We start from the raw sequence: 23,041 nt of genomic DNA, 5'->3' as shown, positions 1-23,041 counted from the left end.
CTAAAGATGCCCGGTGAGTCTCTAGAACAGACATCCATCCTCTGTGAGACCAGGCTATCGAATTTTCACAACAGCTTTCATTCAAGATCCAATAAAAGTCAGTTAAAGTACAGGTGGTCCTATAGGTAGGAGGATTTAGAGTTTGCTGTCCCCTCCTCTAAGGGTGGCTCAGTGGTAAAGGATCCACCTGCCAATGCAAGAGACGCCACAGACTCAGGTTTGACCCCTGGGTTGGGAAGATCCCCGGAGGAGAAAATGGCAACCCACTCCAGTATTCTTGCCTGGAAAATTCCATGGACAGAGGCGCCTGGAGAGCTATAGTCCATGGGGTTGCAAAGAATCAGACACAGCTAAGCATGCACACGCATCCCCTTCTCTAAAGTATGGAGCCAGTCCATCATTTTGAAGTACTGACCAGAGTCACGGGCAGTATAAGACTCTGTCCACTGACCACCCAAATGTGAAATAAATAATAGACACATAACAAAAAAAGAATTATGTCAGGATGGCTCTTTGAAATTACAATAAAAGTAGAATCCAGTACAAAAGCAAGTCATTAGTCGCAGCAAATTAGTTAGAGAAAGAACATCACAGGAGTGAACTTGTTTTCATTTTAGTTACAATCCGTTGAACCGGTGGCTCTACCCTTGGACAGCCTGTGCCACTCTGTAGAGCTAAAATCCAAGCTCCCAGTTATACATACACCTGGAACCGAAGCGAGTGCAGAGGAAACCCTGAAGCTTGCTCCCGGCAGCATTCTTAAAAATAAAAACCCTTCCCTTATTATTGGAAGCTATCACAATTCATCAGCCAAACTTCCAAGGAAAAATCAGTGAACCTCCTCTGTGAGTTTTATTGTAAATCTTCAGCTGTCAAGCACACGCATTGAAACCTCAAGCATACTATAAATATTCGTCAGTTTTGCTGAAAACGTGACTAAGACTTCAGCAGAGATCACACACAGTTTTTAGCAGAAGGAGATGTCAGGCAGGTTTAAGACTGAAGTCCTTAGGGAAAGAGTTCAGAGAGCAGAAAGGAGGATTCATTTAAATATTTGTATTTATGAAAAATGTCACTAACCTGTTCGGCAGGGACTGGAGGAATTGAGTCGGAAATATTAAGCCAAATCTTGGTAAACCCGGAAAAAATTAGGTAAAACAAGAATTTATGTCAGTTCTCCCCCACTCGCTGCCAATTATTTCTGATTCCTGAAATGATGTCTGAATCCCCTACTCTTAAAACCAAAAATTCAGTTAGTCCTGTGCTAGAGTCAGATAAGTGTTGAGTTGCAATCAAGTTTTTTTCCTATTGATTAAGGAAAAGTAAATCTAAAGATCAGTTTCAGGATTGCGTAAAGAGGTTCTTTTCCTGAAAAACTAGACCTTTTTCTGCCCCCCTCCCCACTCCCACCCCTTTAAAAAAAAAAGTAGATTCAGATGGAAATGTCAGTTACTTGGAGCTGAAACCTTGGTCCTTTCTGATCAGAATCACTTTGCAGTGAAAACACAAAAGAAACCCCCTCCTTCTACCTTTGTACCCAAAAAAAGAGAACTGTATAATGTTACAGAATTAGCATCCACCAGCATGATATTAAAACTCCAAACAAAGCTGCTGCCTCCAACATTTAAATGAAGTTGGTTTGCTACTAAAGTCTTTTTTTGTCTCTCTGGTTTTGAACAGTTGCCACTGATAGACTCTACTCTGTGTTTTCACAGGTATGCATGAAGTATTTAAAGAAATGCTCTCAAAATTTTCTAGGTTTTATTCCTGCCACTTTCTCTCTGATTCACCTCTGGGCAGAGGATTAGGCCAGGGAACAGGTAAGCAGCGTGAGGCATGATCTTTCACAGGGGAAAAATCAAAGGCTCTGAAAACCTCCACAGATGCCCAGTGAGGGTCCTCGGAGGGTGTAGGGGAGACAGAACCCCTCCTGATGAAATTTTGCTCTAGGTATTTAAACATCATGAACAAGGCTAAAACCGTTTCCAGTTCTGTTGATGCAGAATGAGAAACATTGGCTAAGGCAGAAACGAAGTTTAGTATCCAAAATTATTAAAGTGAGACTCGTTTTTAAAAAAGGAAATCATTCGAATGTAGCAGGGAAAAACTCTCTGTAAATTAATAGGAATTTAAAAATTGCTCCAAATTTATCTCTGACCAGACATTTAAAGGCCAACTGTGTCAAAAGACATAACTCCAGTTTTCAGTACGTTGTCCTAAAATGGACAAGAGTTTTGGGGAACTGATTTTTCAGTCTAAATTAGTCAATATATTTTTTTCCAAAATCCTGTGGTAATTCAGTAGGGTTTTTACCCTACCCGCCATATATATTTACTTTCAGATGTGTCAAATAACTATCCATCTTTCTCCAAAAGGCACATATTTATATAACAGAAAGTCTGACTCTGGGGCTGTATGTTCCCAATAAAATTAACTCAAATCCAAGACTCACCTTGAAAAGCATTTTCCTTGCCCAGTCTTTATTAAGGTGTTAGTCCTGTAGTCAACCTAAATGTCATGAAGCAAAACAGTTGGTTCTGCTTTAACAGCTCCTAGTGGTGTAACTGTTTTGGTCTTCTCTCTTCGTGCACTCACGGGCATTTGTATTCAGCCTTGTGATCCATATTAAATGCTTCGTCCTTCTTGAGGCAGGGCTGCTCCTGGGTTTAACCAGATACACAAGATGGCAGCATGCATGGCTCAGAATGGCTGGCTCTGGGTGTGAGCAAGTCAGGCGCCTGAGAGCAGACGGGGCTGACATACCACTGGCTGGGCTGGGGAGTGAGTGTGTATTTCAAGCATACACTCAGTGGTCACAGAAGGGGAAAAAAATGACAAAAATCTCTTTTTATGCCATGTCGGCAGGGGGACTTATTTTGTTGAAGGGGTGAAGTGAGCCAAGATTCGACAAGATTTAGACCTAAGGTGGTGTGGGCGTGGCTTGGAGCCAGTAACCCAAGACACTTTGTTTTTTACAAAGAAGGCATAGATGGATGCTGCTTTTTAGGCAGGAGGAAAGACAGTTCAAACACAAAACAAAACAAAAAATCGAATTCCCTAAAAACAGAGTCAGCCTTATATGATGATTGTTTTTGTTTCGTTTGCTTCAGTTGCTTACACCTTTTGTGAAAGAAAGAGATTTGAGCTTGTTTGAAATGATGCAGTGGGAAGTGTGGCAGGCTGCAGGCCTCAAGCTGTGAGCTCCTTCAGCCTCAGCCTCGCTGCTGGAGCCACGGGAGACCCTGCCAGTGACTGGGCCATGTGGTTGCAACGGCCTCGTCACTTTCCACCAAAGCAGGACTCCCCTAATGGGCAATTTTTGCTCGGTAGAACCTAGTTGAGCTGACAAAGACAATATCAAGTCTTCAACTGAGGCAGCTCTATTATGCCAAAATCAGGGTCTAATTGGGAAAACCTTGTACTTGTGTATACAATTTTATGTATTAGGATTTTATGGATAAACAACTGGGCTTCCCTGGTGGCTCAGATGGTAAAGAATCTGCCTGCAGTGCAGGAGACCCAGGTTCAATCCCTGGGTCAGGAACATCCTCTCTAGAAGGGAATGGCTACTCACTCCAGTATTTTTGCCTGGAAATTCCTTGGACAGAGGAGCCTGGTGGTCTAGTCTTCATGGGATCCCAAAGAGTCGGACATGACTGAGCAACAAGATTCATATACATCCATCCATCCATATATATATATTACATATATATACATATATGTACATATACATATATATATACATACATAAATACACACACACACACACACATATATATAGAGAGAGAGAGGTTGAAATGCTCAAATTACTGGGACAGATGGCAGAAGGAATTAAAAGTCTCAGAAGAATGAACGTGTTGGACATCCACAGGCATAGAATTCCAGGTAAAATAGCATCTGACTAGAGAACCTACTTTATGAGAAAAGGGATGTGACATTGTGTGCCCAAAATTATAGTAGGAGCCACAGGTTGGAGCGGCACCCCAAGAGGAGGAATCCACGGGTCCAGGTACCAAGGTGTGGAAGCAGGAGTAGCCCCACTTGTGATCACTCCCAGGGATTATTGAGAGACTTTGGCTCCCCAACCCCTCATCTCTAGGTTGCGCAGAGTTTGACATCCTGGTTCCCAAGAGGGCATACTCTCAGCAGAAGACATGACAAGAGTCCTACTGAACTGCAAGCTGTGGCTGTGGTGCCGTCTGGGTACTCCAGGTCCCCTGTGACAGAGACCAGCAGGAAAGATGAGCCACCATCCCATCAGGAATCCCTGACTCTGATGAGCAGGAGGAGGTGGGGCTGCTGTTGCATGACAGGTTCAAGGGGTAAGGTGTGTGGAACTCAGGTGATACACTATGGCAGCTCTTGATACTCCCTTGGCTGGTTGTGACTGTGAAAGACAAGCACAGCAACCTAAGCCTGAGCAGCATATGGTAACCAGGGATTCGGACTCCTCAGGAATTAGAGTTTGGGAGGAACCACAAGGGAAACCACTGAGACCTGCAGGGGTGATAGAATGGATGGTGGACGAGGGAGATGATGGGTTCTGGTCGTGGGCCTGAAACCAACTGCAGGGACCACAGTTCACTCCTCTGATCTCCCCTTTCTGAGGTTCCCCTCAGGAAGAGAAGTCCACCAGAGCCCTGGAAGAGTGGGCCCTGATCATGGATGGAGAACTGCATCTACACACGGCATGGGGTGGACTGTGGTCCGTACAGATGTGCGCCGCTCAGATCCACCTTACAGGAAAGGATGCTCAGAAGTCACAGAGTATGGTTAGCTGACAGCTCCCAATGGCTGGCTCCTCTGGTGTCTGTATCTATATTCAAGCTGAGGTTATGTTCTTGTGTTCCTCCATCCATGACTGAGAAAAGCTTTGGTACAAAGGACCTGAGTGAGACTCATAGGCAATTTTTGCACCAGAGCATCGTATTGGGCTTGCAGACCTTGTCAGGTCCATGGCACAGTGTGATGCCCTCTGCTGCCGCATCTTTCTTTCCCCCTTTTCCTTTCCCCAATTCCCCAAGAAGCCTTTTGCACTCCTCCCTGCCCCTTAGCATCTGCTTCCCAGACAGCTGAATCTGTGACACTGATGTCTTGGATAAATATACCAGCCCTCTGCAACTGATCATTCTGCTTCGTTGTATATGCTGTGGAGATTCCACATATTTCTGTAGTGCGTTTGTTTCTACCACTTATCCATTGACTGATTAATGTTCAGCCTCCTAGATCTAGCTTGACAAAGTGATCACATCTAAGGTTATTCATTTATTTGGCTGGGTCGGGTCTTAGTTGTGCCACGTGGGCTTAGTTGCTCCTTGGCATGTGGGACTCTTAGTTCCCTGACCAGGGATTGAACCTGCATCCCCGGCATTACAAGGCGGATTCTTAACCACTGGACCAGCAGGGAAGTCTCTTCATCTAATGTTATGTTTAACGTTCTCCCCGAAAATGGTGGTTAGTCACAGCAGAGTCCTTGAAATGGATGAGCTGATGTAGAAAATGCAATTATGCTCGTGAAGACCTCCTAAATAGTAAAGATATTCAGAATGGAACGTTCTCAAGAGCGCTGCATCTCGAAGTTTGTTTCTCTTACTGTCTTGGAATCTTTGTTCTTATACACCTGGGTTAACTTTCATAAAATTGGTTCTCATGCAGTCTGTTAGTTTTTCCATCTTAAGAGCAAAATGTTTAAAAACCTGATGTCATATTTCTAAAATTTTTCATATTTAGTAGTATCATGGTAATCATTTTGTAACAGTAAGCTGGAAGCATTAGGAGTTAAAATTGTAGCACAGATCCTCTAGAACCTGTCTTTTTAAAGAATTAATATTATTTACCTCCAAGTGATTTTCTTTTTTTGGTGGGGAGGTTTCCCTGGTGGCTCAGCAGTAAAGAATCCATCTGCCAAGCAGAAGACTCATATTCAACCCCTGGGTCAGGAAGATCCCCGGGAGAAGGAAATGCAACTCACTCCAGTATTCTTTCCTGGGAAATCCCATGGACAGAGGAGCCTAGCAGGCTACAGTCTATGGGGTTGCAAAACAGTTGGTCCCACTTAGTGACTAAACAATAACATTTTTCTTTTTGTGCTGATCTTAGACACTGAACTCTTAATTATGAGAAAAAAGGCATTGACTCTTGGAAGATCACGTGGAATAACATTAATGTTTATTAGCTAACTAGCAAGACTTTCTAGATCTAAGATCTCAATAATAAAAGATGTTCAGCTCTGAAACTTAAACAAGGACTCAGATATTTTCTGAAAATAACTCTAGAATTTATCTCTAGGCAAGGGGTTTGTAATAGCTAATTCTAAGTAGACCAACATAACCAAAAAAAAAAAAAAAACCCCAAACCAGTCATTCTAACAACCTTGCTAGCACATTAGCAATACAGTTGAAAAGGGATTGGGGGAAGACACTTTGTATTTCCTATTCACCAAGTAGTTCTTCTTAGAAGAATTTCACTGGATGGAAAGAAGCAGTTCTGATTAAAGCTTACTGTAGACAATAAACAGAGGGTTTTAGGGCTACTTGTCTATCACTTTTCAAGGGCACTCAGCGGAAACAAATGCTAGTGCATTGTTAAGGATGAATAGTACATTCACTGTCTCCAGTAGAAGTGAAATCTCACTCACCAGTGATTTAACAATTGCAGATTCCAAGGAAAGACAGCTCCTAAGACAGACAATTTGTATGGCTCATGCAAATCCTTTGTGTGTTGAATTCAAGTGGCTAGATCTGCAGGCCTAATTGGGAAGAATCCCATCTTGATCGCCCTAACCAAGAATTACTATCAAGCCCAAGATCAGTAAAATCTTTGACTTTGCAGGGATGTGACAAGTAGTGAAATCAGAAGAAAAAGAAAATGTTCTTTTATGTAACTCCAGTGGAGAAAAATTTGGCGACATCCACCAGAATTACTCTGAGGGTTTCCCTCGTAGCTCAGTCGTTAAAGAGTCTGACTGCAATGCAGGAGACCTGGGTTTGATCCCTGGGTCAGGAAGATCCCCTGGAGAAGGAAATGGCAACCCACTCCAGTACTTGCCTGGAGACTCCCACGACAGAGAAGCCTGGCAGGCTACAATCTATGGGTTGAGAGTCAGACACGACTGAGCGACTAAACACACACACGAAAGTTACAAACACTCTGATCTTTGGTTGGGAAGATCCCCTGGAGAAGGGAAAGGCTACCCGCTCCAGTATCCTGGCCTGGAGAATTCCATGGGCTCTATAGTCCACGGGGTCGCAAAGACTCAGATACGACTGAGCAACTTTCACTTTTTCACTTTCTGACCTTTGATTTAGCAATCCTACTTCTGGGAATGTATTCTACAGTTTTATTTTGAACATGTAAAAGAATGTATGTTTTTTACTGCAGCAAACTGAAAAAAGTAGAAGAGAGAGGGTGGGGGCGGAGATTGGGAAAGAGTAAAGAAAGACTGAAATATCTATCAGTAAGGTATTGATCAGGGGCTTCCCTGGTGGTCCAGTGGTTAAGACCTAGTGCTTCCAAAGCAGGGGGTGAGGGTTCGATCCCTGGTTGGGGAACTGAGGTCCCGCACGCTACATGGCACACCCAAAAATTGTAAAAATAAGGTGTGGTCAAATAAATTATAAATCACATCTAAAATAGAATACTATATGCGTCTATGCTCAGTCACTCTGTCCTGTCCGACTCTTTGCGACTCCGTGGACTGAAGCCCACCAGGCTCCTCTGTCCATGGGATTTTTCAGGCAAGAAGACCGGAGTGGGTTGATGATATACTATAAACAAAGCATAAGATCATTTTGTGTATGGTGTTACAGAGAGATTTCCAAGGTAGATTTTTAAGTGAAAAAAAGCAAGGTGCATGATGGTATACGCTAACTTTGCTAGATAAAAAGGGATCAATACATTCTAATTTGCCATTATTTGTGTTAACTCTGCAAAGACACACAAGAAACTAATAAAAGGTGGAGAACAGGGGTTAGAGTGGAATTTTCCAATGTATGCTTTCTTTGTATCGTTTGACTTTTGAATTGTGAATGTTTTCTATTTAAAAATGAAATATAAATGACTTTTAACACATGTATTTTTGTAAACATTGAAATATACACCAAACAAAATATTCTAACACAAGCAAAGCTATTCATGATGTCCTAGTTGTATTCTCTAATAGTGGAATAAAGCTTACATCTGCTCTCAAAGGTATCAGGTAGTTCAGAAAAATTTTTTTCCTCTTTAGCCTATATTCTTTAATGTCTGCCTCCTCTGATTCCCATTCTTATTTCACACCTTAGTTGTGTTACTTATAGTGACTTAAGAAGCATTCAAGGATGAAGAGTCTGTGAGAGACTCGGTAAACTGAAGCTGCGTTGCAATTCTTGGGCAGATTTAGATCTCACAGATCATAATAAACTGCCTCCTCTATTTTGTAATAAATATTTATATTCCTCACAAGTCTCCGTCTTTACTTTTAGAGAGGAACAATAGCAGTGACAGCCTCTTCCTTTCCTGTAACAAAACATTTGATACAAGCTCCATTAGATTACTGTTTATCCCCCTCCCCCCACACCATAAACATCAAGTTTCAGTTCAACACAGACGCCTCCTTAATAAACGTCGAAGTCAAAACTGATTGACTTGTTTCACCTTGGGTTGTTCACTGAAACAAAGTTTTAAGGCTCTAGAATGTCCTCAGCTTGAAAAGCAGTGTCCAGCATCATATTGTGGGTTCATTTATCCTTGTCAATAGCACCCATGACGAGTGTTCACTGTGGCTCCCCCCAGAAGAGCAAAGAGGCCAATAGGAACATACCAATCACAATGTCACAATTCTGGAAGGGCCGTGAGGCCAAGTTCCAATTTGGATTTAGAGCCACCAGCCACATCAGTGATTTTTGATATAGAGCAACTCAATTTAGTAAATGAATATTGAGGGATATCTCATTTCAGTGTTTTAGTGAAACATTAAGACTAAGACTAACGGTGTGTGTGTGTGTGTAGGGTGATGAAGGAGAACTTCAGTGTTAAGTACCGTAGTACAGCTGTCAGCTACAGCCAAATTTCTGGGGTTTGAATCCCGGCTCTGGTGTCATTTATCAACGGTGTGACTTTTGGCAAGTTACTCAGCCTCTCTGTGCCTCATGAATAAGAAGATGGAGATAAATAATAGTGTTGAACCATAGGGATGCCATGAACACCAAAGGCTTTAATATAGGTAGAGCATCTAGGTTGGGCCCTGGTTGACAATAAGTGCTCATCGTTAGTGTTTAGAAGAAACATGAGGATGAAAAGTATAAGCCTGGATCCCTGGCACTGATTAACACAACCAAGAACTCTCTCTACTTTTGTCTCATCTTCCTCTTGGATTTGGAGAAGGCAATGGCAACCCACTCCAGTACTCTTGCCTGGAAAACCCCACGGACGGAGGAGCCTGACGTGCTGCAGTCCATGGGGTCGCAAAGAGTCGGACACGACTGAGCGACTTGGCAGCAGCAGCAGCCTCTTGGATTACGAGTTTGTTACTCCTCTCTTGATATATGTGCCTTAAAATAGAATGCAAATTGCTCAGGGGCCTAAACTACATTGAAGAAAAGCATGACGTTCATGTATATTATACTCATAGGTCTAGGCAAATACATGTATTTGAACTCTTCAATAGATCAATTAAAAAAAAAAAAACCCTAAACATTTTTAGGGTTATTCTCAAATTTTTGAAGGATACAGAAATTCATTATATTTTAAGGAGATATAATATGGTATGTTATCCCCTTCGTGTATTAACTCAATTCCTAAATCTCAAGTTACATTAAAAACTTAACATTAGATGAAATGACTTATGTTAATATTTATCATGACCTATGTTTTTAAAGGTTATCTGGCTAAATTTGAATCCTGAAATTCTAAGTTGGAGAACACATATAACTTCTTTTCCAGAGAAGAGTTGGAAAGACAAACAGGACTTCAAAGGTTAACCTTCTTGTTTTACATGTATTCTAACAACTGTTAGAAGTTACAGTGCTGTTCAGTCCAGTGGGCTAATGGGTGTCTTGACATATGTCTCCCATGTAAGAAGTCGGAGAAGCTCATAATAAATATTAGCTAAATAGAACTTAGCTCAGAGGTTAAAACTACAATTTTTTGAAATTTGAATAAGAGGTAGAAATAATCTTAAATTTAAACAGATCATGATACTTCTGCATTTCTGAAGAAGTGAGAAAAAATTTAATAGATACTGTCTTCTAAATACAGTAACAAAGTATACACAGTACTTGGACTTCAATTCTTGGTACAAGGTTCATTCACAACAGATCACTGAGAAATTATTGATAAGCAGATATGGCTCAGTGCCCCAAACTCTAATTCTTATACAAAATTATTTTCAAAGGAAAGAAGTGTCCCTTGGAACACTGTCACAAAAGCTTAATTCATCTAAATGAGATTCTTACTAAAAAAGGGGATGCCAAATATCTCAAAGATGGGTTTTTATTTTTAAAAGAGCATGTTAGAAGTATAAAACTTTGCTAACAAAAAAGTAACATTTCCTATGAATCTTTGTTTTGCAGCTTTCATCGCTAACTTTGACAACATGCCAACTAAATTTCTTAAGCTGATCAGATCCTTACCAGCTTAGGCCCAGTTCCCTAGAGGACTCAACCAGAGCACTATCGTCAACTTTTTGATATATAAAAATAAACATGTACTTTGACGACACAACTCCAGAAAAGAAAAATCAGAACACAAAGAGAAAGTGGACTTGGATTTTTAATTTTTTTAAAGATTATCTCTCTATATATATATTAATAAAAAGTGCAAAGAATAGACCTTCATGTTTAAATTATATTCTAAAATAAAATATATATATTTCCATTAACTGCAGGAGACAACTGGCAAGTAAAGAGCCTGAGAGAGTCCAGTCCCTCTCCATCACTACAGTGGACACGTATTCGAAGGAAGCACCTATGAAAAATAGAGTGTTCACAACACACCTGGTAACACAGAGAGCTTCTGAGTGTTCTTGGAAGCAGTTGGTTTGCATTTGCAATCCAACATGAAATGAGGGGAAAAGTCAAATTCATCAGTGGAAAGGACGTCGCTTAGAACAATCTATTATTCTGTATTCTGTTTTATTTGCCCTGGAGCCTAGCACCTCCCATGGAGCAAGCCACCGTCAACACATGGGCTCCTGAAAGCAGTCACCTGCGTGCCTCAAATGGTGACATGTTACTGGTGTAGCAAGTCTTCCCTGTTCATAACACTGCTGATTTAGCAACATAGCTACAACATTTGGTTAGAATTGAACTTTCCTTTCTTTTTAAGGAAACAAACTTTTAAAACATAGCATCATAACATTTGGCTCTGTTACATACAGCTCATGTTTTGGGCTTATTTTCACCAAAAGGTCTTAAAGGAACAAGGGTTATATAATATCTGCTTTCTTAGGCATTTACAGTCACGGTGGCAATAGGTTACAGAAACAATAGAAACTTTCAATAAGGAAAAAAGATACATGACTCTGAACTTTTTTTTTTAACGCAATGTGGGATATTTCAACAATTCAAATTCAAAAATTTATTTCCACTGTGGTTTCAGCAGCTCCATGCCCACATGAAAAGGATGCCTCAGTTTTGACTTGGTTTTCTTTCATTACTCCTTTCCTTTTTCATAACTGAAAAGAATTTCTATTTTAGAAAAGGTATGTTCTATACACTGTGCCTGTAGCAACATTATCTGTAATACTGGCTATGACAGAATTTTGCTTCATAAATGTCAATGATATGCTCTCGCTGAATCTGGATGGAGTTAACATTAAAACACAGATAAGCTACAATCAATTATGCATAACTTGTTGACTCAAAAATCCATGGTCTCTCTTCTCCTTCTTTTTGGCCTGTTATAAAAATAATTTTGGTTACAAGTGTCTACACAGCACCAATTTTATTTCAAGAGCAGCATCTTTACTCGGCCACCCAAATAAGTCTACATGTATACATGCTCAAACAGCTTTTCTCATTTACTTCCGTTCTGTAACTCTAAAAGACTGATAATTGCATTAGATCTTGTCTCAATCAAAAATCATTTAGCAATTATTAGAACCATCAATTACAATGTCCCCCAAATACCCACGGCCATTGAATTAAATGAGAAGTTCCCTTGACATGCAACTGTGTAATTGGAGAATTAGGCCTGCAGCTGATGGGCACTGTGTTCTGTAATAGCAGAAGGAACAAGTCTCTAATAATAAAAAAGCATTTTCATAAAACTTTGTCATATATAAAATATCTTATTAATTGTTACTATTTCACTGATGATTAAAGCGTAACACAGGTGTTCACTCTGCTTTCTGCTGTGAGACAGTCGTGGGTCATACAACCTTAAAAAATAAGAGCTCATCTGTTTCCCAGGCTGACAAAAGCGACGGGCTCAATTACACTGTTTCTCTCTCACACTCATTTGCACTCACACACACGTACACAAAGCACCCACAGTTTTAATTGTCATGACACTGTTGCCACACTTTTTCCCACCTCCAAAAATCTGTCAGGAAAATGTGATTGCAAAATAATTATTCTTGTCTATACCCCACCTGGATCTCCATTGTTCATTTTTATGATTTTGAAAGATAAAGTCTGCAGCAGCAGGAGAGCTGGCCTCATTCATCTTCCTAAACCCTTTGGTTTCCACCTTCAACATTACGGTGAAATGTAGATTTGACTCAGCAAGCCTGGGTCAAAGGCTTTACAGATACTGAACCTGAAGTGCATTAAGAGAATAAACATCTGCTATTGTGGCCTAGGATGACTGAAAAAGTAGCAATAATAAACACAACTCTGTATCTGAGAAGGGTTTTACAAGAGTCATCTAAAAATTTCGTAAGAAATTAAGAGTTTGTAGAAGCAATGGAATCATGTAACAAAGGTCAAAAGGTCAAATGCAATCAGATAACAATTACATTCTTTGAAAAATACTTCATGTGCACATTTTCTGCCCCAGTGGCACTAAGTCCTTCTCAAGTCTCCCATCAGTAAACACGGTGGATCCAGAAAAACATATATCAAAGGAAGAGACTACACTGATTAACAAAGGAACAGAAGAACAAACCAAAAGATGTCAGAGCAGGTAAGGACTACCTTTTAAAGGGAAGTGCTTTAAATATGATTGTGCAAAAAACATAACTTGGAGGCAAATCTGAAGTTTTGACACTTACACTTTACTCAGAGATTAGTCAGAGCTGTTCTCCTGTAGGGGCAACTAAGTTGAAACATAAAACAAAAAGAATTGTTTAATTATGACATCACAAAATCCCAGGGAAGAACTGGCAATCAAAGATCCCTTTGATGAAAATTTCCCACTTTTTCTAATGCAAAGTGCGAGAGCAAAGACTTCAAATGATGCCAGGCAGGAAAGTCACGACACACTTTCTCCCATATCCCCTCTACGTGACTCCCTCACGCATACTACCAAGAGTTTACTAGGTAACTCTTAGCTCTCCTGGCATGTATATCCATTGCACTATTGAATTCTTCATAAAGTCAGGCCTCCATTCCCAATAAAGTAATGAAAAAGATAGATATGAAAAAAATACATTCAAAAAGCAAAGAACTCTGGGATTTGACCTATCTCATGTCAGTAATGGGTGATCTAGTGGGGGAGGAACATTAAGACCGGGACAGTCACACACAGAGCTCAGACTGCTCGTGCCTGCGCTTCCAGCAGCCCGTGTTCCCTCATGGACTCTTCTTCCAGACCCTAACAGAACTAAAGGTTCCAACTGAGTACCTGAGATCAGAACCAGGTTGAGAAACGCTTGAAACATGTGACATTATTTCAAAAGGGAGAAATGAAGAAAAAAACTTACCCAAGTTGAGAAATGAGAAGTTAGGTACAGACAGAATAAAACTATTGGGCAAACGTGCAGACACAAGTCAAAAGGAAAAACTGAACTCAAGAAGGAAAGGAGAGAGGGAGAGGAAAATGGAAGAACTGAGAGAGAGACATGCTGGCCCTTCCCGGAAAGATTCCTTGTCTCCTGATTTAAGCGCAAGATGCCCTTCTGGGGGGACGCACTGTTCACACCAGCGTCACAAGTGTACCTAAGTGGTCATGACGACCACGTGGTAGACAGATCCCAGTGAACACAGTTAGAAGTCGGTGCTGCCCAGGCATCTCTCATGAGGGTGGGCACAGGGACTGGGGATGTGGCCAATTCTGGTGGCAGAGCCGAAGGAATAGGTGGTAGAAAATACCAAAAACAGCCCCCTAACCCATTTTAGAGGGAAATATACAAAACCCCCCAAAACCTAAACAAAACAAACTAAGCAAAACAACCTTCTCCCTCCTGAAGAAAACCTCACGGAACGAATGCCCTGCAAGTCCTAATGCGTGTGTTCTCACAAGGCTGGCGGAGATTATTTTGTCTTGGATTCCACAAAAATTTTGTCTCCATCCCTAATGCCAAAAGAATGCAAGGCTCGAGAGCTGTACTTCATTTCCTCTGGGCCAAAGGGCGCTTCATGGTCCAAATAGTAGAGAAGCATGTTGCTTGTGGGTAACTGAACTAGAGTTTTTAATTGTTTCTTTAGTTCTGCAACTGTTTGGTCCAGACGAATGCTCATCTCTTCCACCTGGTCGTTAAAGTGGACTTCCACTTTCGCGCTGCTCTGGGGCCTCAGGTCCACTTCTGCCAAAGGCTCCAGCTTCCCATATTTTGTAATGAGTTCATGATACCTAGAAGGGAAAAAAAAGAAAACCAAAACAGTGATACCTAAGCCACCAGCGCAAGAACTACTGACTTCTTCAGAACTACAGGTAAACTACTGTTATTCTCAACATCTAATATCCTAGTCTAATATTATATCTGCTTACCTGTCTACCTATCTACTGTGAGTATGTGGAATCTGTGATCTGACATGGTTGTCTCCTTGAAATCTCAGTAAAACCCCATCCTTGCAGAGAGGGGGTTTCTTCTAAAGATGGCTATCATGCCTGCTGCTAATAATTATGAAGGAATAGGCTTAGAGAGGAGAGGAGAGGAGAGGAGAACCTAATAATTATGAAAGAATAGGCTTAGAGAGGAGAGGAGAACCTAAAAAGGTAGACACTACAAAGGTTACAGACAGAAGCCTAGTCACTCTGTAGAACCCACTTGCTTTGGCATCATCACCAAGGTGTGTAGATACCTAAGCCCGTGTTTTTGGTAATAGCTGGAAAGACGGACATAGACCAGCAGTTTCTGACCCCAGAGAAGCCATAACTTACAAACAAAAACACTGTTGTAAAAAACAGTTGTATATTAGCTATTAACTCTGATTTTTCAGTGATGCTTTGTTTGAATGGTCCTGCCTAGCCTAGTTGACTGTAATATAAGGAGTTTGTGGAAGAATCAAGAATATGTTCTGGTAAAAAAAGTGGTAAATGAGGGATACAAGTTCCCTGATCAAGGCAGGAATTAAGAGCCAAAGATACTAGGAGGAAAGTGAATTATGCAGGTGGGACCAGGGCCTAAGAGGACAAGTTTCCCATGTGGAAAATCTTGTCTCGTCTGCCAGCTTTGGAGAATGAAGGTTTGATCTCCCTGTGGATGCTGAGCAGTTTTCTACAAACCAGAGAGGGAAAAAGTGCTGAAAAAGATCTGATATTAGCTTTACTATAACCAAGATATACTGAGGTTAATTCTGGATCAGAATACAGTGGTCATAAGCTTGCTACTCCCCCACGTTTTCCACCCTACTTTGGCTTTAACTCAGTTAAATCAGTGTTGTAACTAGGTTGGTAGGACACTGAAACTGCAGTAAGACCTCTGTGGTCAGGGATGGAGGCAATCATTGCCATGAAGTGGCTGCTGCTGCTGCTTAGTCGCTTCAGTCGTGTCCGACTCTATGCGACCCCAGAGACGGCAGCCCACCAGGCTCCCCCGTCCCTGGGATTCTCCAGGCAAGAACACTGGAGTGGGCTGCCATTTCCTTCTCCAATGCATGAAAGTGAAAAGTGAAAGTGAAGTCAGTCGTGTCCGACTCTTAGCGACCCCATGGATTACAGCCTTCCAGGCTCCTCTGCCCAAGGGATTTTCCAGGCAAGAGTACTGGAGTGGGGTGCCATTGCCTTCTCCGGGGATCAGGTAAAATAGCACTGGCCTTGGAGTCAGAAGATCTGATGTCAGAGTCTTGACTTATAATTAGTTGTGTGACTTACCAACTCACTCAATCCTTTCGTATCTCAGATTCCTCACTAGTAAAACTGGGATAATAAGTCTGTTCTTCCTACCTTATAAGACAGTTGTGAGGCTTATACAAAATAACAGATGAGTAAGAACTTGACGACCTCATGCGAAGAGCTGACTCATTGGAAAAGACCCTGATGCTGGGAGAGACTGGGAGCAGGAGGAGAAGGGGATGACAGAGGATAAGATGGCTGGATGGCATCACTGACTCAATGGACATGAGTTTGAGTGAACTCCGGGAGTTGGTGATGGACAGGGAGGCCTGGTGTGTGCTGTGATTCATGGGGTTGCAAAGAGTTGGACACGACTGAGCAACTGAACTGAACTGAAGAACTTGTAAATTCTAAGTCCATATACAAATAAGTATTAAGACTCCATTCCTGTTGCCTGGGACTTGTATTATTAAAACACACATACCCTTTAAAAAACATATGACTGAAATCTACTTAGGAAGGACTTCTTTGAAAAGATGGTGGTATGATGAAACACATTACGGAAATTTCTCCCAGATCTTGGACCCCAAATAATATTTTTTAAGGGTAAAATATTACCCCAGCAACTAATACAGAAAAAGAGGGAACAGTCTCATTGAAATAGCCCTTTAAAAGGAACCAAAAGCTTTGTGCTATGTGGTTTTGTTAATAAGCAAGGATCCTAATTCAGCCCCTAGAAGACATTATGGAGAAAGAAGGTAAGGAAACAAAACCCTTACCAAGGTCAGTACCTTTAGTGTACTAACCAATACTTTTAAATTTAGAGCAAATGGGGCTGAAGGAGAATGGAGTCAGCTGGGAGGAAGACTAAGGACATCCCTCAGGGATCAGAAGGCGCTACACCCCACTGCTAGTATGTCAGGATCTTAGCAAGGGGAAACAAAACAAAGCAAAATAGTCCACACGAACAAAAAGCAAAACTACCAGGACTTGAAATTTTCCAAGGCTCCAAATTAAAAAAGCAAAATGACTCAAAGTCCAAGGGTATCTTTCTGTTACCCAGTCTCCTAGCGTATGACTTCAAGTAAGTGAAACTAGGTTATGATAATTTAACAAAATCTTGGGAAAGATAGCAGAACCCAGGGGTCAAATAAAAGCTGAACCCAGTTCTACAGATGTTTTCCCTTCAGACTACAGGAAAGTAGATAGAATTGTAACACCCCAGACTCTCAGACTCTGTCCAGGAGGGACAAAATAAACAGTGGTGAGGGGTCAGGAGTTTACTTAGACCATGTTTCAGTACAGACATGGTCTAGAGAGCAGGACTCACTTTTAAGCATAAGCAAGAAGATAAGACAAAGAGGCAACTAAGCACATACCACACAGCAAAAGGAATAAAAGAGAGAAACTCATAAGTGAAAGGCAGAGGAGAACTCGATCTCAAAGAAAACATCTCAATGAAATGAAAATGCCCCACAGATACTCTAAGGTGCAGAAATTACTAAGTGCATTAATATCATAAAACAGGAGCTCAAAGATAAAGGATAAGCAGCAGAATGAGATGAAAAGCAAGATTTCAGCATCAGTGAAAGAGACTGAGCAAAATAATACATTTCCTACCAAATAAATAAATTAGAAAGCATGACCCAGGAATATTATACCTCACCAAGTTTTGTTTTGTTTTTTTTTTTGCCCCAGAAATAAGCTTAACAAGCAAACTTAGGGAATATAGAACCCTCGATTCTTTTTGAAAAAGAAAAACACTAGTCAACAATGAGATTACAGAACTAGTGGTAAGCCCTGAATCTATTTAAATATAAAACTTAATATTAGAGCTGTATAATCCTATACTTATTTGTACTTGACATTATAGTCAACTGAATTTATCTCAAGCATAAACATATTTGTACACAAAATTATGGCCCATGTGCAGAAATTAGCCTACTTGTTACAACCGGTCAAGTCTACCTACAAATTAAATGACCTATAAATTAGGACACTCTAAGGTCTTATAGTTTTCCCTAACTCAACACGTCCAAAGATAATTCATTGTTGCTCCCCAACCTTATTCTCTTCTAGTCTTTCTTATCTCAGTAAATGGCACCAGAAACTATCTAATCATCCCAGCCAGAAACTGAACAGTCGTCCGGATTCCTTCCTATCTCTCTTCTCCACTTCTCCCACTCATCAATTGCTGTGTCATACTAATTCTATTCCTAAATATTTCATGAGTCTATCTGCATCTCTTTGCCCACTTGTCTTGTAAATTCAAGCCACTATCATTAATAACATGGATTGCCACAGCTTTCTTTGGATGCATAAGCTGGATGAGTCTCCTCAGTATTTGTTCCAACCTCATACTACAGAGATGAAAACTACATTTACCACCCTTCTTTTCAGGTGAGATTTAACTTTCATCAATCTCATTCAACAGCCCGGGGAGAGAGAGTGGCTCTAGCAGTGGGTGGGAACAGCTTGGTTAGAGGCTTCCTAATATCAGATGGTGGTTCACATAGTGTGTTCCTGCAGTCGATTCCCCTGGCAGCAGCTTGCTGGTCTCCAGGTCACAGCCAAGGTGGTGTGATCCACCCCCAGGGACAGCAGCGTCCTGAGCACCCCCTTATCTGGTGCTAGTGGAGGAAGCAGTGCCCTTGGTGGCCTAGTTCTGCAGTACCACTCTAGACAGAATCCCAGGGAGGCAGCCCTTCTTCAGATTCTATAACACCTTATTCCTTGTATCAAATCCCTTCTTCTTAAAACAGCTCATGTGGCTCTTCTTACCTGAATCTCAAATGATATTCCTTTCAATGGTTTCCCAAGACCTTACTTAGAGTGGCTCCCCAATTACTCTTGTCTATATTATAGCCAAAGTCATGGTTATAAAACACAAAGTTGACCACAATATTCTTCTCTTAAAATCACATAAGACACAGAGAATAATGTCTTAAGTCTTTAATATGATTAAGATGGGCAGAATTTTGTCCATTCCCAATCATCTCCATTCCCTGGTGTTATTCTCAAGATTATATCATGCTATGTGGCATAGTTGATCCTAAAATAGGGAGATTAACTGGATACCTATGTGCATGCTCAGTCGCTTCAGTCGTGTCTGACTCTTCACAACCTTATGGACCATAGTCCACCACGCTCCTCTGTCCAAGGGATTCCCCAGGCAAGAATACTGGAGTGGGTTGCCATGCCTTCCTCCAGGGGAATCTTCCCAACCCAGGGATTGAACCCACGTCTCTTATGTCTCATGCACTGGCAGGTGGATTCTTTACTACTAGTGCCACCTGGGAAGCCCATTAACTGAGTGGGGCCTAATCATCAGATCAGATCAGTCGCTCAGTCGGGTCCGACTCTTTGCGACCCCAAGAATCGCAGCACGCCAGGCCTCCCTGTCCATCACCAACTCCTGGAGTTCACTGAGACTCACGTCCATCGAGTCAGTGATGCCATCCAGCCATCTCATCCTCTGTCGTCCCCGTCTCCTCCTGCCCCCAATCCCTCCCAGCATCAGAGTCTTTTCCAATGAGTCAACTCTTCGCATGAGGTGGCCAAAGTACTGGAGTTTCAGCTTCAGTATCATTCCTTCCAAAGAAATCCCAGGGCTGATCTTCAGAATGGACTGGTTGGATCTCCTTGCAGTCCAAGGGACTCTCAAGAGTCTTCTCCAACACCACAGTTCAAAAGCATCAAGCAAAGAAACTTCTCCAGCTAACAATAGAAGAGGAAGCGAGGGAGACTCCAAGCATGAGAAGGACCTGACATGACACTGCTGGCTTGAAGACGAAGGGAGGCACATGGAAAGCATGAGCAGAAATAGCATTAAGCTGCCATCCTGAACAAGCCTGAAAGGTGACGCTTCTCCAGAACCTCCAATAAGGAACACAGCCCTGTTGCCTGACTCCTTGATTTTGGCCTTGTGAGACCCTAAGCAGAGAACCCAGTTAAACCATCCTGTGCTCACACTTTTGACCCATAAAAATTGTTAACATAATAAGCAGACATTGTTTTAAGCCACTAAGTTTACAGCAATTAGTTATAGCAGCAACAGAAAACTAATACATTGATTATAAAAGTGTCTTCATGATTTCATTCCCATGTAACTTTCCAAACTTATTTTGTGTCATCAATATAACCACATCCTATACCTATTTTTCACTTGTTTAATCTTAAAATCAAGGTTTATTTATTGATTTTGAGGTAACGTCAGCAGAGTTTTGTATATGGATGAAAGCCTGGATATGGACTATAACAAATACTGACTCTTTATGCTATAAAAATGAAGAAAAAATATTAAAGTTGTGACTCACAATAACTCACTACATATACTGAATACGTAACCCTAAAAGTTACATAAGTGAAAATCATGATTTTAAGATAATATGTTTATCCCCAAATATCTTTATTTTGGATTATTGTTTAGCAAGGCAAATCAGTAGATACAAAAAAAATCATGATTTTACAAAATGCCCAGTAAATTTTAGAAACCAATTTCTCAGTCCACCAGCTTAGAAATTTTATTCATTATTCAAAAGTTCATCTAAACAATGTCTGAACTATACCTGCATATTCTGTATTATCTGTGCTTTTCTTGGCATCATCAGCCCCAAAGCTATAGCCATAAGAGGTGAATGGCTTTTTTCTTCTCAAAGCTGTATGATTTCTGATGATTAAGTAGTCTTCAAAATGAATGATCTCAATTTATAGTCTACCAATCAGTACTTCTATCTGGCTATTAAAAAGTATTTAATATTTGTGAGTCTCACTCCTGAAGTGGGCAAAATGCTATAGGCCTACCTTGGAAGATACTACTGACAAGGATATACTGTAATAAGCAAATGCTAAAATGTAGTATATACTGTGTTTGTGTTCAGTAGTTCTGAAAACCATTCCCCCATGACCTTCCAACAGAAAATGACCAACCACAAGAGAAACAAAATTCACTACACACAGCATAAAGGCCAGCATGACCGCATGGGTAACTGAAAATGATAAATGGAAACCAAATGCTCGCTGCAACCTTGTGAAGAACACTACCCACAGACAAACTGGCATCGTGCTTTTTTCCTCCTCCTTATTAAATAAAAACACCCACAGAAAGAAAAGCTTCTTTCAACTTTAAGAGTCTTTGAATGGTGAGGAGTTAGAAATTAGTTACTTGTAAAGTGGGTTGTGGGTGGCACTAACAAAGTGGGGACTGGAGAATGAAGCCACGCTTAGTGGAGCTGGGGCTGGGCACTCCACTCCCAGTGCGCATAAACAAGCCTTCACACACGAGGGGCTCCTGGTCCACGACACACCTGCCTAATGGGACAGACACATGAGCATATTTTAGTAGCACGATGGTCAGGTTGGGAGAGGTATGTCCCTTTCTCCTTACTGCCTATTTTCACTCTTGATTCCTAAGATAGCTAGGAACATTTCCTCAGTTACAGTTCAGTCACTGGTCCAAGAAGCTAGAACAAAGACCTGGCACACTACTTGAAAAAGACTAGGTTTCCACCTTAAATCTCAGTCTGAGGGTGAGTTTATGAAAAACCTAATCCCTAAAGATGAACAGAGACAAAGGTGACCTTGCAGTCTTATAACTATCCTAAGCAATATGAACATAATATTTTATATAATTTTTAGGAACATGGAAGACTAAAGGAGGCCTTGAAGCAAAGGTTTTAAGCTGGCAGAAAGTACCACATTTGGACCTCATGTCTCCAAATCCATAAAAACGGCAGCTCACAATCTCAAGGAGCATCCTAGAAAAAAATGATGAGTCTTACATAAAATGCAAGTGTATTACCACAGGGTATCCCAGAAGTGTTCCATCTCTCCCTTGAAACTATCTGGAGGTGTGCTCACAGGGGCCTATCCAGTAGTGTTAAGCTAACAATTCTACTACTCTATTGAGTCTCAAAAGCAGACTCATGGAATCAACTAGAGTATTTATTCTAAATAAAGCTATTTTACTTCAAAATAAGGTCTTCCCTTGTGGCTCAGCTGGTAAAGAATCCATCTGCAATGCAGGAGACCTGGGTTCAATCCCTGGGTTGGGAAGATCCCCTGGAGAAGGGAAAGCCTTCGCACTCCAGTATTCTAGCCTAGAGAATTCCATAGACTGTATAGTCCATGGGGTTGCAAAGAGTTGGACATGACTGAGTGACTTTCACTTTCACTTCAAAATAAATCCCTTGGACTGTAAGGAGATCAAACCAGTCCATCCTAAAGGAAATCAGTCCTGAATATTCATTGGAAGGACTGATGCTGAAACTCCAATATTTTGGCCACCTGATGTGAAGAACTGACTCCTTAGAAAAGACCCTGATGCTGGGAAAGATTGAAGGCAGGAGGAGAAGGGAACAACAGAGGATGAGATGGTCAGATGGCATCACCGACTTGATGGACATGAGATTGAGCAAACTGTGGGAGTTGGTGATGGACAGGGAAGTCTGGCGTGCTGCAGTCCATGGGGTCACAAAGAGTCGGACTCGACTGAATGACTGAACTGAACTGAAATCCCTAACAAAGACATCTCTCTCTTTAAGGAATGCAACAAATAAAACATGAAAAATCCCTTATGCTTCTCTTGGATGAACAAAATCATTAAGAGTAACTAGAAGAAAACTATTCACACGGTTTACTTTGTTTCCTAAGGTATTACAAAAGATTCAAAATATATTTCAAACATCTGATTGCTGTTATTTAATCTCTCTTGTATGGTAGGCTTTCTCTCTTTTTTTCACATGGTATCATACCATGGCATGGAAGAGGAAATGGCAACCCACTCTGGTATTGTTGCTAGAAAAATGCCATGGACAGAGGAGCCTGGCAGGCTACAGTCCATGGGGTCGCAAAGAGTCAGACACGACTGAGCACACACACACACATACGCATATCATGGCATATC

The 23,041-nt window shown here is 41.2% G+C and overlaps 1 protein-coding gene across 4 annotated transcripts in view; it reads right to left on the bottom strand.

Annotated features, from left to right (window-relative positions):
• Positions 1 to 10,731: 10,731 nt before the first annotated feature.
• Positions 10,732 to 23,041, bottom strand: part of TBCEL (tubulin folding cofactor E like) — a 66,146-nt gene continuing 53,836 nt past the window's right edge. For all 4 annotated transcript variants that reach the window (XM_019975418.2, XM_019975422.2, XM_019975419.2 and 1 more), the window contains one exon: positions 10,732 to 14,712. In XM_019975418.2, the coding sequence (XP_019830977.1) occupies positions 14,394 to 14,712 (319 nt within the window). In that variant the 3' untranslated portion in view covers positions 10,732 to 14,393. The remainder of the gene's footprint in view (positions 14,713 to 23,041) is intronic.

The sequence above is a fragment of the Bos indicus genome, chromosome 15 (genome assembly GCF_029378745.1).
Source record: "Bos indicus isolate NIAB-ARS_2022 breed Sahiwal x Tharparkar chromosome 15, NIAB-ARS_B.indTharparkar_mat_pri_1.0, whole genome shotgun sequence".
In the NCBI taxonomy this organism is placed as follows: domain Eukaryota; kingdom Metazoa; phylum Chordata; class Mammalia; order Artiodactyla; family Bovidae; genus Bos; species Bos indicus.
The sequence above is the reverse complement of the archived record's forward strand: the minus strand, read 5'-3'. Positions and strand labels throughout refer to the sequence as shown.